Raw genomic sequence first — 18,442 nt, forward strand, 5'->3', positions numbered from 1 at the left:
GCACAAGCCATGAGAAGTTAAGTTCAGAAACCAGCAGTGGAGGTTATTCTGATCTCTTTCAGACTCTGATATCTAGAATCCCTTGACTGAAGTGGCATGGGGCATCATAAAGCCTTTGCTTTATGACTTGACGAAAAGTTAATTGTGAAGAGTTGCTGGGGGGGGGGGGTTATCTCAGATATGTAGGATTTCAGATTGCCATAGAGAGTTGGCAGAGTAATTTCAATAGGCCAGAGGGCAAGATTCTCAAGCAAGTTCAAGGCCCTGCTCCTGATTTAAAAACAAACTCAAGTGTACATCAAGAACATTTGATGTGGTCACTTAATAAGAGACCATGAGATGGATGCAGAGTTCTTGCGAACAGAAGCCACCTTTAAAAAGTGCAGAGGTGATTTTTGTTGATCCCTCTTTTCATCTGCAGTTTTTCCAGAGGGCTAGTAGTTTGCCCAGAGCAGTGTGGGAAGTGATGCTTGCTGCAAGGGGAATCCATGGAAATGGACTCCTCTCCCTTTTGCCTTTGATTAATTTTAGTTCTGTGAACACAAAAAGCCCTTCTGTGCATAGATGAGACAATCTGGTTCCAACCCTATGAAATAATAAAATCCTGATAAATAATCAAAGGTAATCCTTTATTGCCTTCTCTAAATGTTGTCCCTGGAGAGAGGAGTAGATCTACTATGAAACTACTGAAGCTTAATATTCAAGGCCCCTAATCTCAGAGGAGCCCAGAAGCAACCTTAGTCCACATTGCTTAACATTTTGGGTTTAGTAGACCCAATTTGAGTCACACAACTCAAATTGATTTTTTGTTGTATGTCCCAAAGTTTGAGAGTCAGTAACACAGATGTTGCAAACAACCCCATTGAAGAAGGTAACAGTGGTTACCCAGACCTCATTACTGGTTGTGAAGGGATCCCCTTGACATTTTAAGCCTCAGGGCCACAAAAAGGTAGGTCTGCCACTGCATGGAGATAGTAAATTTAGCCTTAAATTGCATAGCCAAGCTCAGTTCTGATGAGGCATCCCAGCACCCCTCATTTCTCTGTGGTCAACAGGATCTAATCATCCAAATAAACATAAACAGAGGCAAGAACGAGAACTGAGGAAAGCACATTACATGCTTTGAGAAATCAGGGGAAAGCATACTAGATGCATGCTTGGTGTTACATTTCTATTCCAGCCATGCTTGGAAATTAGTAGTTCCAGGAATGCCATTCCAGGGACTAGAGATAAAGACCAATTATCAGAAATTGCAAGGGAGTAGTGCATTTCAACTGGGGGGAGTTGTAACTTGGTGATATTACACATGCAAAGCTAAAGGGTAAAGGGGACCCCTGACCATTAGGTCCAGTCGTGATCGACTCTGGGGTTGCGGTGCTCATCTCGCTTTATTGGCCGAGGGAGCCGGCGTACAGCTTCCGGGTCATGTGGCCAGCATGACTAAGCCGCTTCTGGCGAACCAGAGCAGTGCACGGAAATACCGTTTACCTTCCCGCTGGAGCGGTACCTATTTATCTACTTGCACTTGGACGTGCTTTCAAACTGCTAAGTTGGCAGGAGCAAGGACCAAGCAATGAGAGCTCACTCTGTCGCGGGAATTTGAACAGCCGACCTTCTGATCGGCAAGCCCTAGGCTCTGTGGTTTACACCACAGCACCACCCACATATCTCTGAATCACCTTTTACCAACCTGGTGCCCTCCAGGTGTTTTGTACTACATCTTCCATCAACCCCAGCCAGCACTGGAGGCGGCTGATCAGAGGAGTACTACTAAACATCTGGAGGGCACCAGGTTGGGAAAAGCTGCTCTAGATAAAAACATCTATCTATTTTAAGTGGCATATACATATTTCTAAAGTATAGCACTGTCCCCAAGGCTAATTTCTACTTAAATGGGAAGCGGTGCTCAAGTAGCTACCATGGGTGTAGCCAAGCTGCCCCCCCAAAAAATAAAGTAAAGCAATACAAAATACTTAACTGAGGTTGTGTATTGTGTTTTTAATATTTGGTTGGGAGCCGCCCAGAGTGGCTGGGGAAACACAGCCAGATGGTCTGGGTATAAATAATAAATTATTGTTATTGTTATTGTAGTAGATAGGTAGCCGTGTTGGTCTGCCATAGTCAAAATAAAAAAATTCCTTCCAGTAGCACCTTAAAGACCAACTAAGTTAGTTCTTGGTATGAGCTTTCGTGTGCATGCACACTTCTTCAGATACTCCTCCCCCCAACATAAAGCCTGCTCCTCCAGCATAAATCCTGGCTGTGCTCATGTCTCAGGTACAAATCCAGAACCTCCTCAGAGGGGTTGCCTCACCCCATTCCGAAGTAATTCATGAGGACCACCTTAAGATGGAGGAGGAATGTAATAATAACAATAACAATACTGTAATAATAACAATTTATTATTTATACCCGGCCCATCTGGCTGGGTTTCCCCAGCCACTCTGGGCGGCTCCCAACCAAATATTAAAAACACAATACAGCATTAAACATTTCCCTAAACCTGGGGTCTAAAATAACCCCCTTGCCCCCGAGCCGGGCCACGGGCGAACTAGAGGGCAAGCTGCCTTGGGGGGTGGGGGGAGGCGTGGTGCGCAGAGGTAGAGCAGGGAAGATGCGCGGCCGGGCGAGGGGCGCCTCCGCTCTCGTCGGCGAGGCCGGGGGGCGCGCGCGCGCGGGAGGGCTTCAGCAGGTGTGCGCCCGCGGCGGCGGCAAATCAGCGGCTGCTGCAGCTGCGCCGCCTCAGCGTCGTCGCTCCCGCTCGGCTGCAGCCAGCGAGCGCCGCTCTTTCCTCTCGGCCTCCTCCTCCTCCCCTCCCCTCACTGCTCCTCCTCCTCCTCTCTTCCATCTTTCACGGCGAAGCAGCAGAAGCCCAACCCTACTCGGCCGAGCAACCATGGCGCGCGGGAGGTAAGCAAGCCCTTCGCCTCCCCGGCGCCCCTCACACGGCAAGGGGGCGGGGACAAGGAGGGAAGGGAGGGAAGGAGGGTGCGCGCGAGACGGTGTGTGCCACCCCCACCCCCTTGGAAAGAAAAGTTGTTGGCAGGAGCGAGCCTTGTGTTCCTGGGTGGCCACTGGGATGCTGGAGAGGTGGGTGCACTTCCGGGTTCACACCTATATTAGATGATTTATCATAGGACTTCTCCTGTCAGCCCTCAAACGCCCTGAAGTCAGGCGTGGAGTCCCGCTTGGTCTTTAAAGACTCGTGTGTGTGTGTGTGTAAAGACCAAGCAGAGAGAATATATATGAACCATATATAAATAATAATTATACCCATCCACACCAGGGCCGGTTTTAGGTTTGATGAGGCCCTAAGCTGCTGAAGGTAATGGGGCCCTTTATATGTCCAGCTGTCCTTTGTCAACAACAAATTGTCACTGTTTTTTGTGTATTGAATATATGGTAATTTATGGACCTGATAGGTATCTAAAACCATTTGCACATAACAAATAGGAGCCTACACAACACAAAACACTTGCTGTATGTAGTTTTCATTTTATATATTTTGGAAATGTACATCCAGGTTTTTTCCCCCTTTAAATTTTTTTTTTGGGGGGAGGCCAAGAGAGTGAGGCCCTAAGCTATAGCTTGTTTAGCTTATACGTAAAGCCGGCACTGTTTACACGCGCGCGCGCGCGCACACACACACACACACACACACACACTATATATATACACACACACATTATATATATGTGTGGTCTGCAGCCACGAAGCCAAAGCCTGCATCGCCAACGTGCATCTGAATGCATTAACTCGCTTGCGCCAAGGTTGTCTTCTTTCTCTTTGGAAGCCAGGTAATGGTGCCGCAAGTGAACGCCAGGGGGCGCCGCGTCTTCTCCTCCTCTGTCTCTTCTCTCCCCCCCCCTCCCTCCCACCTCCAACCCCGCCGTCCCTTTGCCTCGCCACTCCCCTCTCCCCCTTGTTGCAAGTAGATCTTCTTTGTATCTCCAAAAAGCCACCAAGGAAATAATATGAGCGGGGTGGGATGCTAAGGGAAGAACCGCAGCCCAGCCCTTCGGAGGAGAGAGCCTTACGCTGCGAAGGTGGTGGGGATGCAAGCGGAGGAAGAGAAGCGAGATGGGCAGCAGCTTATATTGTTTTGCTAAGCACCGCAGGGCGTGAGCCTTTTAAAAACTGACTGCAAGAGCAGAGAGGATGGGACTGGCCTTTGCATCGACTTTGTGCCCAAAGAGTCTTGTTGGTTTTGGTTCTTTTTTTTAGAAAACAAGCAAAACAAATGCACCTTCGTAACTAGCCTACCCTTTGTGGCTTTTATAGGGGAAGTGAGGGTGAAAGGCAGGTCGATGCTTGATCATTTGTGTAAATCGGGGTCCTCACTAGGATTGTAAAATGTAAGTAATAGGCCGCCATTTTGAACTGTTTCATGCAGTAGAAAATGAAATCCTTGGTCTTACGTTGTTTCTTTGTTGCTCCCCCCCTAATTCTTTCCTTCCTCTCCCCCCCTCGCGCCTGCCCCCATTGCTCCCAGTGTTGCTATTTCTTCCTCTTCTTCTTTTTCTTCTTCTGTTAAGTTGTTGCAGTGCTATGTAGCAATGATTCTAAACTCCTTGTGAAACTGGATGTATTGATGGCATGTAATGAAAGGGAAAATAAAGAACCTAAAATTATATAAGCTCTGTTGCCTGCTTTTCTCATACTGAAAAAAGGAATCTAGTTAAATTGGTCTGGTGGGCATAAACGGGAGTGCTTTGTACTAGGGGTAGGGTGCGCTGGATTTCTGTATTCCTCTAGTCAGGAAAAGGTTTGCTTTCCCGTTTGGAAACAAAAGGTAACTTAATATATCCCACAATACATTTGAAGTATTTAAGTAGGCTGTCTTCTGTCTCAGTGGTCAGGCTCCTGAGAGACTCTAATTAAAAGTTCCCTGGCCATTAAAGTCGTGTAAAGGTAAGTTCTAGTAAACCTGAAAAACAACAAAATCAAGTCAGAACTGAATTTGAACTACCTTCTTAAGGTGTTTTAGCTAATACGTTTCAAGACACTTGCAGCAGCAATAATATATATTTATCTAGATTATTAAAAAATATAAGCTGAATGATTGATGGTGTATAGTAGAGTTTTACATATGCTTTACTCTTTTCTTTTGAAAACTAGATACAGCCTAATATACCGTACATATCCTTTTATCAAAACATCTTCCCCTTTCAGAAGAGCTATATTGCCCATTACAAATAAGCCTAAAAGGGGTATTATCAAAATTAGGAGCACCTTAAATTTGCATTGTCTAAATAGTCTTCAGGAACAGTTCTGCTTAATTTCAGAAATGTCAATCAAACAAATTAATTTTAACCAAGCAAAGCCATTGGCCACTGAGAATAAGCTACTGATAAAATGTCAAGCACCACAGTACATAGAAATCAGGTGGTTGGGCCATTCTATTATTATTTAATGAAGCAGGGACACCTGACACTATTTGGGAAATGACTAATTTTTAGTTATATTGAATCTGGAGCCAATGTTAGTTAAATACATTGTCTCTACAAGAGTAGCCATATTGAACAAAAATGTACATTAAAAACACTGTTGTGATCTTATATTTTTGGCTCTCGTAATTTACTGTGAAAGAACTGACTTAATAGAAAGGCTTTTTATATTTTGCTGCTTAATATTACCCCCTTGCAGCCATACTACAAGGTGTGAAAACCAAATCTGCAGAAATGAGCATCTTAACATGCTTGTGAAGTGCATATTAAAAAAGGATATTTTTTTTAATGATCTAAAAGGCTGGAATAAAAATGTGATGTATTAAAATAAAAAAGGCTTGTGTCAGGATTAAAATCCTTCACTATTGCTACTGACAGAATGAAGTGCTCCCATGTAAACAGTATCCTCAGAGCACATCTCTTGAGTGGAAAAAATGAGGTATAAAGAGCTAAGCATTGCACATAATTCTTTGGTTTAGTTTTAAATTGTATGGTTTAGGGAAATGTGGCAAAGTCATCATTTTGCCTGATCGCTTTGATACATACCAGAGGATCTCACTGTATACAGTATTTACTAGATGGCAGTTTCTGGAGCCATTTTAAAGATTTTAAATCTGTCCTAGTACGCAATTGCTCCGAATGAATTAAGCAATGAATTATTGTTGGACTTCAATGTTAGTTCACCAAATTTATATAGCTAGTTATGGTTTGCAAAAATATTGGAGGATATGCATTTACACAATAGCCCCTCCTGTGACATGACGCTGTATGATGTCGCTGACCGGAGTGCTGAAGCAAGACAGCCATCTTGATCATTATGAAATCCAATTGCAAACATCCTCAAGTTCTGAAATGATAGCATTATTAGAGTAAGTCGCTGTATCTTTCATTTTATTCCCTTATTATATATTTAACAAATTGTATAAGGCTGGTTTTGCAAAAAGCAGGTATGTCTGCCTGGTGTATTGTGCTTTATACTTGGGTGTTGAATACTGTGACCCTTCTATATTGATAATAACTTATCATAAGAATGGCCACCTAAGAATTGTTTTAATCTAGCAAACTAAAGCCCTATGGTGGCAATAGATTTTAGGGAGGGTAGATAGCCTTTCAAACTCTCAAAACTTAGTCTATTATGAAAGCTTACATTGCAGGTCTGAACCTTAACAAACCCGTTGGGTGAGGTCTACGTAAAAGTTTCAGCAGAATTACGTGTATTATTATTATTATTCGCTTAAATATTGTGAAGCAGAGCATAATGTATTTTGGTGGAGAAGCTCTTAGAGAAACAAGCAGAATAAATGAATTTCATTTCATTTTTCTATGAAAAACACTCCATGCAGTTCACTACAGTTTGTGTTCTTTCCATTTTAAAATATTAATATTTAACACATGACTGCTTGAAATCATGTTTCTAAAAATAGAATGAATTGATATTCAGGGTCCTCAAATTGAAGGCCAAAGGTGACAAACCAAGACAAAGGTCACACAGCTCATTTTCAAGCAATCAGATTTAACTTTGCCTCATGCTAGAACAAAAACTTAACTATACAGAAAATAAATGTATCATGTCACCCTTAAATGAGAAATGCAGGTTGTTTTACAGGTTTTGAAGTAATAGCATTTACAACTCAAGGCTAAGTGTAATGAACTTGTTCATATCTTACATAGCAGCGTGTGAGCTTTAGTATTGCTATTTTAATGGGAAATTACCTCTAAATAGATACAATCTGTAAATGTTAATGCAACCATGTCTTTACTGATTTCATCATTACAGCACATGTCTTGTCACAATTTAAACAAGCTGAACTAAGATCTTAAACTTTTAGTACACGAGTACTAAAAAAAATAAATGTTTTGTTGAATGAATTTAACATTGTTATGTTTTACCACTAATTGGTAGCTTCAGGATTAAAATAGGTCCTTGTCCACAAAAGCTTGGGCCTCAATCAATCTGTTAGTCTTTGAGTGCTACAGACTTTGTGAGCCTGCTAAAACACTGGTACACCTCTCAAATTTGCTGTTTTCCTTCAGTCAAATAAAAGATTCCCATTATTACTGAATATTACAATAAGCCATCCACTGCGACTTGAATTACTTTCTAAACTTAGTCTCTCATTGCTCACCTTTTATTGTCAGATTCTAAATACAGTATCATTAAACAAATTAGAAATCTGTACAGAATAATGGGAGTATGTGTTTTGTAAAACACACCAACCACCTATCACTAAACTGGGGCGGGGGGCAGGATGTGTTTTTATTTATAATAGTTTGCATTAAAAAGAATTTTTAAATATGAACTTCAGTTGTTTGCAAGATCTGCATTAAACTTATGCTATGTGAATGTAAGTTACTAATTTTTCTTTTCAGTGGCTTCATTTTTGTTCATGACAACTGAAAATGTGTAAATTTAATGGAGACATCTTAATCCTGCATTTATACAATATTACCTAACCTTATTAAAATGTTGCCACTTGTTTAATGAATATACATAAAAATCAGCATGTTTTTGTTGAGTTTGTTTCCTTGTTTCCATTAATACCTGGAACAGTCATCAAGTGCTAGGATAACTTTTTAAAAAAATTAGCTTGATGTTTAACTTCTCAAATAAATGAGTTAACAATATTTGTGGCAGACCACATAGACATAGGTTCACAAGAGTACAAAAATATACAGTTATCAAGATATTAATAGGCTCATTTTCTAATCACGGGTAATAATATTTGAATATACTGTAATTACAAGATAAGCCAGGTCTTATAATTATCATGCCTAGCTGATTAGACAAGAAATCAATATTATTCTTCATATGTTGGGGTTTACTGCACATGCATACCAAGTCAATTTAAATATGACCATTTACTACTATTAAAATACCAGAAGCAACTCTTCTTAAATGTGTCTTCTCTTGAGACTATGCCATGGGCTTAAATAAAATTGGTTCAGTTCTTGTAAAATCAGATGGAAACTTAATGCAGTTATGTATTTGATTGACTAATTGTTAAATGTTAATTTAAAGGCTGTTTAGAAAATCATAAAAAGTGGAAGGCCCTTGATTTCTTTTCATTAAGGTATCCAAGAAATTTAGGTGTATGTTTTGAATAGACATTGGAAAAGAGATAAAGAGAGGGGTAAGTTGTTGTTCATTGAGTTCTACTTTAAAATAGCAATCTGTGTTTGTGACTATGCAGCTACACTAATATAACTCAATCCAGTTTTAGCCTCTCATTAAGTAAATTGGACTGGAGCACTATAAATGGACTAAACTATGTAATGCTAACAAATGTTGATTTGATAAATAAATTAAGTCACCCTTTTGGCTCTGGTGGTATAAATAGTCTCATTGATGCTAGTGCATATATTCCTGAGATATGGATCTCTCAATATCAATAAAACAGATTGTATTTGACTGCATATATTGAAATTAATGAACTTTATAAATTGATTGGTTCTCTTAACTATGCTAATTTCAAACTGTAGTTTCACTTGGCTTAATCTAACTGAATAATTTTAATACCTTAACAAGAAAGAGAGGTGACAAAAAATCAAACTCAAGATTTAACACACACACAAAAAAACCACCTAAAATCTTACCCTGATTAAAATTTGGTAAAGTAAATCCCATGGATTCTGATCTGAACAAAGGTTACAGTACAATCCAGTTTAAATGAAGTATGTTTAAATTCTATTATAATTGAAAAAGGAATATTTAAGCATTAGCATAACTATCTCTGTTGTTGAAAGCACATGTTTGCCTTAATCATAAACTGGCCTACGATGATTTCTCAATGTTTAGTGAAAAAATAAGCAAAAAATTGATATATTTTTCACCTATTTTGTCAGTTTTGAATAGACTTTAATTTCTTTTCATAGGACTGTAATATAATTAAAGGGTAAAATAATCCCATAACTTCTTTTTTAGTTATCTGATTTGTGGAAAGCTGCTTTAAAATGCAGTTGGTAAAATGCATATTTGCTTAGTTACGCGGAACATTAATGCTTTAGTTCTATACAGTACATACTTCCTTATGAGTAACTTTCATTTAATTTAGTGGGGCATATGTTTGAGTCAACATATATAGGATTGTACTGCATATAATAAAACCAGGTCCTTAAACCTATAATGTTGCTTCTATTACTATCGTTCATTAGAAGACAGTTTTCTTTTTCTTTTCTAAAATGCTTTAGAAAACGTAACAAACAGTTTCAGGTTTGGGGTGGCTTTACTGCATGCTATTCTAAACATTTTACAACTGAAGTTTATTTTCCATTTTAATCTAAAGACCTAAACAAATATTTTCATGTAGTTCAAATTCCTCTTAGCAGAATTTATTCAAGCACTAAAATTCATTTTCAATGAAATGTATTTTTAAAAGGGAACCTTCCAGCTTTCATTTTAGCCTTTACAAGAAGAATTACATTCATACAAATAATAGAAATAATAAGTGTTTATGTACATTTTAGATAGCTTAACTGAAGAATTTCCATCTAGGAGTAGAAGTGGGGGGAAATGAGCAGCAAGACAAATACAATATAACATGACCATAACTAACTAAAACAAGGTCTGAAACATGGACCGGGGTGTGTGTATTATGATGTATTTAAATAAATGCACATTCTTTCCTCACTTTTCATAACTGTTTTATTTGTCTCATTTTATTCTTACCCATCTCAATTTTTAAAATGTGAAAAATTAAACTTTTTCTTTAGCACATATTTTTAGGAAAATTAAAGAAGAATAGCTTTTAAGAACTCATAAATAATGTTACATTGTTCATGTTGTCTCATGTTGAATTAAATTTTAGGGCAGAGCATCTATTAAAAACCATAACTTTCTATTTTTCAATTGCCTTTGGTAGCAGAGGAAGAGTGCCTAATACAGGTGCTTAATATACAAGTTTCAAAAATATCAGATTAAAATGACATAAAAACGAAGTTTCAAATATGTATAATTGAAATGGCAAAACATCTAAACATATGACACGATTTGATGTAACACTTTGCCATCTCTTGTCCAAGTGTCAGGAAAACATTTTGCTGAAAAAGCTCTGGGCTGTCTTAAGCAAAATTTATAATATCATCAATATCTTGAAATTGACTGTGTCCCCAAACATACTTATTACTATACTACTTGACAGAATATAGCTTGGATTTTTCAGGAAAGCTGTGGATGTGCTTGTCTGAATAGGTTGCCTAGTTCTGCATTGCCCAATAATACAATGAAGATCTTTGTTCATTATCCTTTCTAGGTTATTAGTTTCTGTGAGAAACCAATTCTCACTAAACAGTTGGAGAAACAATATGAAATTGCAGTAGATCCATCCCATTGTGGTGCAGCACTTGCTGAGACCAAGGAATCTGCATTTGCCAACACACATCTCTTTTGTACCACCCCCACCTTATTGACTTGCTCTCTGAAACTCCTGTGCTAGTGCTGGGGATTATGTTAGCCTATTGATCTACATAATATCATGCAATACCAAAGCATACTGCTGCATGCAAAGGATAATGCAGGGGGTGCGAGAGGGCAGATGGAATTTGCCTGGACCAGAAGCTTTGGGTGGAACTTGGTAAAATCATTACCTCAGGAATTGTATTTTCCCTCAGGTAAATTACACTGGGAGGGCTAGCTCACAATTAAAAGAAATCCAGCAGCCCCCAAATTCTGTAAGTATCCATTATTATTTAGCAAATTTTCTGTTTCTTGATGTTTTGATTCCCTTTTAATTATGGAAAAATGGACTTCCTACCTGCTACATGAAACCGAGGTATTTTTCATGAGAAATGGGAACTTGCATTGAATTCGTCAAGGTAAAAGCAAGTACTGTATGTTTGCCTTGTAAATGTTATATAGTGAAGAAGAATCAGTCCTTTTGGTTCTAAGAATAATAAAAATGGTGGCTTAAAGAAAATCACAAGGCACCAAAGAAATGTGCTGTACAGTGTCAATCTTGTAAGAGTACGAGGGGGCAGGGAAATGCTCTCCACTCATGAGCAACTATTATATCACTGAAATATGCTCCAGTCCAAGATGGCTGTCGTCTGTTAAAGAAACAAAAGGTATTTTATTTGTATCATGTGAATTTTAAAGGTGTTCCAGTGTTGTAGTTTAAATTATACAAAGAATCATTTATATGGTGCGGTACTTTATCTCAATATAGTATTGCAGTGTAATTTAATTATAAATGTATATATTTCAATAACTATATATGTTGCTATTCATAAAAACATCAGAGCGGTTTATAACAATTATGCATTAGAACATACAGTGAAAACAATATAAAATAATTAAAAATCAGAAAGCAGATAGCTGTAATGGAAAAAAATGTATTCTTAATTGACTTCATGAGCCTGATGGATTAGAAAATTTTCAACCTTAATAATTCAACAAGCTTATACAAAATTAAATCTTAATTACTACATTAATTCTTGTAGCTTGCAGTATTTTGCATGACTTATCTTTCAAATGTGGAGTGACTCTGGAATTTTGCTGGGAGTGGGGTGGGGAGGTGCTGATAAGAAAGCTGTAATAAAACAAAAGGAAGTGGTGAAGTGCTTTTGGCATGTGTTAAACTATCAATTGTAAGGGAGACACAGTTATTGGAGTAGTCATTACATAGCTAGCTTCTGGACAGTCCAGAAAACTCAGAAATGGATTGTTGGAATGTAATCTAATCTACATGCATAACCCAGGTAATAAATTCACCCTTTTTAGACACCCAACATGCAAGCACTAAACAGTTTAAAAACAATATGTGACACCTTCCATTTATCGAAGCAAAGTTTTTGCTTAACGTCTGTATGAACAAGCTCTGAAGAAAAAGGCTGATAGGATTTTCATTTGTAACAGAGAAATGTGACATGCCTTTAAGTTTGTTACTACTAAGGTTTATTTGCATTTGTCTGGGTTATTTTATATATGTTCATCATGACTGTGGCTAAACAATGACATTAATTTTATATTGCATATAACATGCTACATCCAGCAAGCCATAGACTTTGAGCTGCTTCTGCCATTATTAATTGAACAACGCATTGTGTTATCCAGTTACCATTAGGTATCTTGCTTGTGGAAGAGATCAGTTAAAGAACACTTTTCATAAAAATGTGGGTGTCTTTCTCCCCTCAGTACATTAGACTGATTAGAACACCACCTGGTTATCCCATTGTGGTTGTGATGAGCTAGGTAAATCGCAACCTGTTAAAAGTTTACAGGTCACTTCATAGAGTCAAGAACAGACATTTTATGGCCTTCTAATGAGCCATTAAACTGGAGAACAGATAATTAAATACAGTGCTCTGGTAGAATTAACATAGTAGTGACTGCAGCTCTCTGATTTCCAGGTGCCTCAGAAGACTATGAAATCATTCTGGGAAGCCTCTTCAAGTCCAGGTTAGTCCTCTTTATTCCTCTCGCCACCCCATTTTGTGACTGTGCTAGTTTGCCCATGGGTGACTGGAATTGAGAACATCTTTCCTAAACTGATTGAGCCTAGTTTCCCTGAGGAAACACATCATTAAAATGTACCCTGATTTTTCCAAGGCTTGGCAGCCAGTTACCTAAATTAGGTGCCAGCTGAATCCAAATAAAAGTTAGTCATAATAGCCAGTAATTTCTGTAGCCTAGTTTAACTTACACTTCTTTGTTTTACCAATAATTACTTCCCAGGAAGTATTTAAAGATGCACAGAACCACTCCCCCTCGGAAGAAGAAGAGGCAGAGCCAAACTTGAGAAGCCATCACAATCCCCTTCTCATCATCCTTTAAAACCCCACTGGTCAATAGGGTTAATCTCTTGTAGATGTATTGAGGTTTGCAGCCTTACCCATAAGTCTAATGTAGTGTATGCTTATTGAAAAACTGGGATAGCTCTGTCAGTAGAGCATGAGAGTCTCAAGGTGGTGAGCTCAAGCTCCACATTGGGCAAAAAGATTTCTGTGTTGCAGGGGGTTGGACTAGATGACCTTTGTGGTACCTTCCAGCTCCACAGTTCTATGATTCTGTGATCTTCACAAGAATAATTTGTTGCCAGCCTAACATTAGTACTAATAAAATACAACATCAAAAGTGTCAATAGTGGCTTGATGCGGGTGTCCTATTTCAGAAAACCTTTTATCTTATATAGAAGAATTACATGCAGATGATATACTCCTATTTCTGGCACAGCCTTTCAGATCCTGTTGTTGGGTTCAAAAGTGCCATCCAAACATCACAGACTTGTACATGCTTACATGGGCATAGCCAGGATTTTTGTTGGGGGGGGGGGCAGGCCTTTTGTTAGGTAGGCAGAACCTCAGTTAGCTATGTATTTTTATTGATTTGTATTGGTTGGGGGGGCAGCTGCCCCTTCCTGCCCCCCTTGGCCCCATGCATGCTTATGCAGAAGTTGATGCCCAGTGGGACTTACACCCAAGTGTACACCCAAGGTATCTGAAGAAGTGTGCATGCACACGAAAGCTCATACCAAGAACTAACTTAGTTGGTCTTTAAGGTGCTACTGGAAGGAATTTTTTTATTTTGACTATGGCAGACCAACACGGCTACCTATCTACTACTGGACCCAAGTGTATGTTTGTAGAACTGCAGCCTAACAGGCTTCCCACCCCAATTTTATTCTGTATTCCCGCCCCCAGTGTTCTGCATACTCTCCCTTTAGGAATTCCGATGCAACATAGCCTGTTGAGATTGATATCAACCATAGACACGAACTCCACTCCATTTCCTTCAACTAGTGAAGGAAAAGGAAGCTGGGGTGGGGGGTGTAGATTACCGTAGTTCCAAGAGTTTGCTTTTTCATTTGCTGGCCATGGGGCTGCTGGAGTTAATTCTGCTGCTGTCTTGCAGATTGTATTAGGCGCTTGCAAAATCAAGTAGATTAAGTTAAAACAAAACCTTAGAGGTTTTAACTGTATAGAGCCCACACCATCTTATTTCCAGAGAATCTCTGATCTACGCTTACTAGCCCCGCTTTGGGCGGATTAATCGCAGACCAGGACGGGTTGGGGGACCACCCCTCCCAGCCAGTGCTAGCCTACCTTGCCCCTGATCCGCCTCTTGACTCGGCCTCTTTCCATCTCCAACCCCTGTTCCTAGTGCTTGCCAGCCGGAAGGCATCAACACGACTCCCCCCGCCCTTTTTTAAAGCTAGCTATCTTCCATGTTGCCGCAGGCCAAGTGGTGGTTCCTTTATTGCGTTCTTCCCGAAACTAGTTTACAGGGTCAAACTCATTCTCGCTCATCTGTTTTCTGAATTTATTGGCCCATAAAGCACGGAAGAATCTCCCGGCCGGCCGGCCAGCTAACTTTCTGGTCGACGGGTGGGTGGAACTCTGCGCGCGCTTACCTGGGAGCAAGCCTCCCTCCGCCAGAGTGGCGTTTATTTCCGAGTAGACAGTGCCTTGGCTTGCCCCCTGTGAATCCTGAACTTTCTGCAACTGCCTCTTAGCGCCGATCACTCTTCCCAGTTACTCTTAGCGAAATTCATCTTCGATGCCTCGACGGTGAGCCTCCTAAAAGGACCTCCTGCAAGATGCCCCCGCTGCTCCCCTGCGTTGAAAAGGCAAAAGTAAAGGCTGCCGAGGTACGCGGAGCCACCCTGGTGGAGCTCCGAGTAGTCAAAGCGCCCTAGCGCCGTCGTCTCCACTGCCCCGGAGTGGAGTGAAACAGGGTGACCGCATCGATCGCTTCGGCTTCGGCTTCGGAGGTGAAAGCTACGAATGCAGCTTGAACGTGTGAACAGGCTCCGCCGCACAACGCAGTGGGACAGGCGATGAATGCATTGTGGTGTTGCGGCTTGTTGCTTTCCCCTCACCTGCTTGTCATCGCTGGATGAACACGAATGCTCTCTTCTCGCACGGCATTTTTCCAGCATCGCATTTCCCCGGCTCTCCCGCCCTCTCTACCATGTGAACAGTGCAGTCTGGGGCATGTTCAATCCGAAGCAAATGCCATTGAGTTAACGGGGCTTGCCTTCCTTCCAGTGGCTCTTGAACGCCAACTCTCGTCAGCTCTAGCCGGTGTGACCAATGGTTACTGTCAAGGATGGTGGCAGTTCTAGAGAGGGTGACATCGTTGGTTCCTCCGCCCTCCCACGTATGTGTAGTGTTGCAACTAAGATTATACATAAATTACTCAAAAGTAAGCGTCCTTCAGTTGTATGCCCATGCATAGGATTGATGCCGTGATGTAGCAATGCTGCTTTTTCCTTTTTTGTTCCTTAGCCATAGCTAAGGAAGTAAACTTTGCGAATATTCATTTACTGATCTCTGAATGCATATCCCCATGTGCTCAGTTGTCGCCTTTGGCTGGAGCCACGCGGCTCCCTGAACTCTGATGTATTTGAAATATGACACTTCGCGGGGTTGGCGGGCAATAGGAGCCCCGAAACTGTCTCTCTTCCCCTCACTTTGGGCTTGGGGACTAAATTATCTTTCGAAAGGTGCTACGTTGACCGGAGTAACCACAGCTCGTGAGGTTAAATTAGAAACGGTGGTGGACGTGGTGCTTATTAGTATGGCATCGATTTCTCGAGAATATCAACCTGCAAACTCAGGCATGTTTACTTAGGATCCCATTATCTTACTCCTAAGTCAACGTGATTAAAGTTTTCAGCGCAGCTTTGCTAAATAGACCAAAGGTTTTGTTAGATTTAAAGGCGCTGCAGAAGGACTCTTGGGTCTCGCTGTGAGGCAACGTGCCTACATCTCCGATAGCTTCTGAATCGAATGGTTCCTTGTTGCTTAACGGATTTACCCTAATATATACGCACCTGTTTTGTGTGTGTTTGCTGGGAGTCGAGGGAAAGTAGAAATTGCGGAAAGGGGGTAATTGGTCCCCCCCTTTGCTTTTCTTACGCTCCAGATAAGGAAGGTTGTCTTGTTGCCAAGCTAAAATATAAGGAAAAGGAGAATTCTCCCAACATTCTTCAGGGTACTCGTTGCTTTGAAGTTTTTGCTTTGTCCGACGTGGGGTGGCTGTGTCGCCACACTTCTCTCGTAGGGAATCAGAGCCGCGTACGAAAGCACGTGTCTTTCGCGCCTCTTGTGCATTTCCGCGGACTTTGCGCAGATGAAAGACCCGTTCCTAGGTTTCTGAACGTCTTTGGCAATATGAAGACGCAGCCCCCTTAAAGCTATCTTACCGTGCGTAACACAGTAAAGAAGCGGCTCTCGCAACGGGTGGTTCCAGGAAACGGATCATTTCAGAAACGTCGAGACTTTGTTGTTGTTGTTTGAGGGGTGGCAGTCAAATATAAACCAGGAAAGGAGGAGAATAGGACTCGCGCTCCCACACACCCAAAAAATTGAGCCGATGATGGCCATAATTCAGCAAAGGCTAATGAAGACGGGGGGTGGTTCCTATGCCTTCCTTCGCACGGCACATTAAGACTTAAATTTTGAGAGAGAGGGACTGGTAACTTCAGGAAACAACTGTGCGTAGGTCGAGGGCGCTTTTGCTTGCGCGTTTGGTGTGAGCGGGGTGGAGCGGAAGCCAATTTCGTGTGGCCTCTTTTCTTCTTCTTTTTGAAACTTGCCTTGGGCGTCAGCGTAACGTACAGGCACAAATTAGTCTTCCCTGTGGTATTTAAACTGCCCTCCTCTGTCAACTGTCATTGGAGGGAGAAGCCGTTTCCTCGTACAGCTTCAGCCTCCCCCCGCCCCCTTGGAAAGTCCAAACTATGGACACGGACAAATTTATCTGTAATTAGAGGCGCATACAAAAGCGGACGAACAAGCAGGCGACGGAACTTGGTATCCCAAGGCTACTTTAGGAGAGATTCTACCAGGTGTTAAATATGGTGATAGTCGGACAGTGTAATTATTATTAATAATAATTTATTCAAAGGAAAATGTCTTTTAAAAATGCTGCAGAGGTTCTATGCGTTGTGAAAATTCATCGACGTAGACCTGGATAATATATAGTGCGGTCTGGGGTGCAGAGAAAGAGAGCGGTTCATGCTTTCAGGTCACTAAAGGAGAGCGGTGAATGCGGAACAGCCAGCAGCAAAGGGAATTGAAGAGGGGAAACTGAAAATCGGTGTGTGCAAAACAAGAGTGCCTCTGAACATGTGCCGATTGCTTTCCATTAACCTAACTTGGATGGACACTTTCCTTGCAGTAATGTTTTCTGGAGGAGCGCAGAGGAGGGGTGGGAGAAGGAAGCCTTTTCCAGGGAAGGGTGGCTTTGGTGGGCGCCGGCAAGTCTCAGAGGTCAGCTATGGAACAGTTCCGGTTTGTAGGAAGCCTGCGGGCAAGAGAGAAGCGCCCTCTCCCCGAGATTCTGCCGCTCCGGGTCTGCTTTTAATAGAAACCAGGGGCAAAATAATAATAAATAATAAAAACCCGGGATGCTCGGTTTCCTCTCTCAGGACCGCTGCGACGGCATCGGGGGTTGGGGGCGCTTTAGTTACAGGCTTATCCCCGCTTTGCTTCGACCCCCCCTCCAAACGGGTTCATGCTGCGCCGCCACCCGAGGATGCAGCGAGATGCTGGCCCGAAAGACGGGCGTCGAAGTTTTCTCTCTTTGATCTGAGCACGTGCATTCCCAGGGAAGCCTCGCTTAGGAAGGACGGGGGGGGGGGGTGGAGACTGGAAACGAAAGAAGGAACCCAGTGGACGCCGCTGGGCAACCCAACCCGATCCCTTGCAGACAGAGGCGCCCCTGCGCTTTGGAAAGCTCTTGTCCAGGGCAGGCGGGTCAGTCTGGTGGAAGTAACGTAAAAACTTCCTGGGTTTCTACACACACATACACACTTCCGAATTTTTGCTGGTTCTGCGCACTCTTTCTCCGCTTGATTTCTCTGCTCTCTCCCTTCCCCACCGCGTTTCGATTTAGGAAGTTTGCGAGAGTTCCCAGCTGGTTCCGGCTCTCTACCTTCCACGGAACTTAAAAGGCCGAGGTCCGTGGCAGGAAATGAATGAGCCGATAACATCTGACACCAGTGACCAGTCCGCTGACCCCCAACCTTAATTCCGCTAAGACTGGAGGCCTCCAA

At 41.7% G+C, this 18,442-nt stretch overlaps 1 protein-coding gene across 2 annotated transcripts in view; it reads left to right on the plus strand.

The window, feature by feature from the left end:
• The first annotated feature begins 2,829 nt into the window (after positions 1-2,829).
• LIN28B (lin-28 homolog B) overlaps positions 2,830-18,442 on the plus strand; it is a 100,832-nt gene continuing 85,219 nt past the window's right edge. The window contains exons 1-2 of one of the 2 annotated variants that reach the window (XM_081186672.1): positions 2,830-2,910; positions 12,792-12,840. In XM_081186672.1, the coding sequence (XP_081042798.1) occupies positions 12,807-12,840 (34 nt within the window). In that variant the 5' untranslated portion in view covers positions 2,830-2,910; positions 12,792-12,806. Of the gene's footprint in view, positions 2,911-3,982; positions 4,356-12,791; positions 12,841-18,442 lie in introns of those variants that run through there. The other variant, XM_081186673.1, reaches the window with a different exon arrangement.

The sequence above is a fragment of the Podarcis bocagei genome, assembly GCF_964188305.1.
Source record: "Podarcis bocagei genome assembly, chromosome: 3".
In the NCBI taxonomy this organism is placed as follows: domain Eukaryota; kingdom Metazoa; phylum Chordata; class Lepidosauria; order Squamata; family Lacertidae; genus Podarcis; species Podarcis bocagei.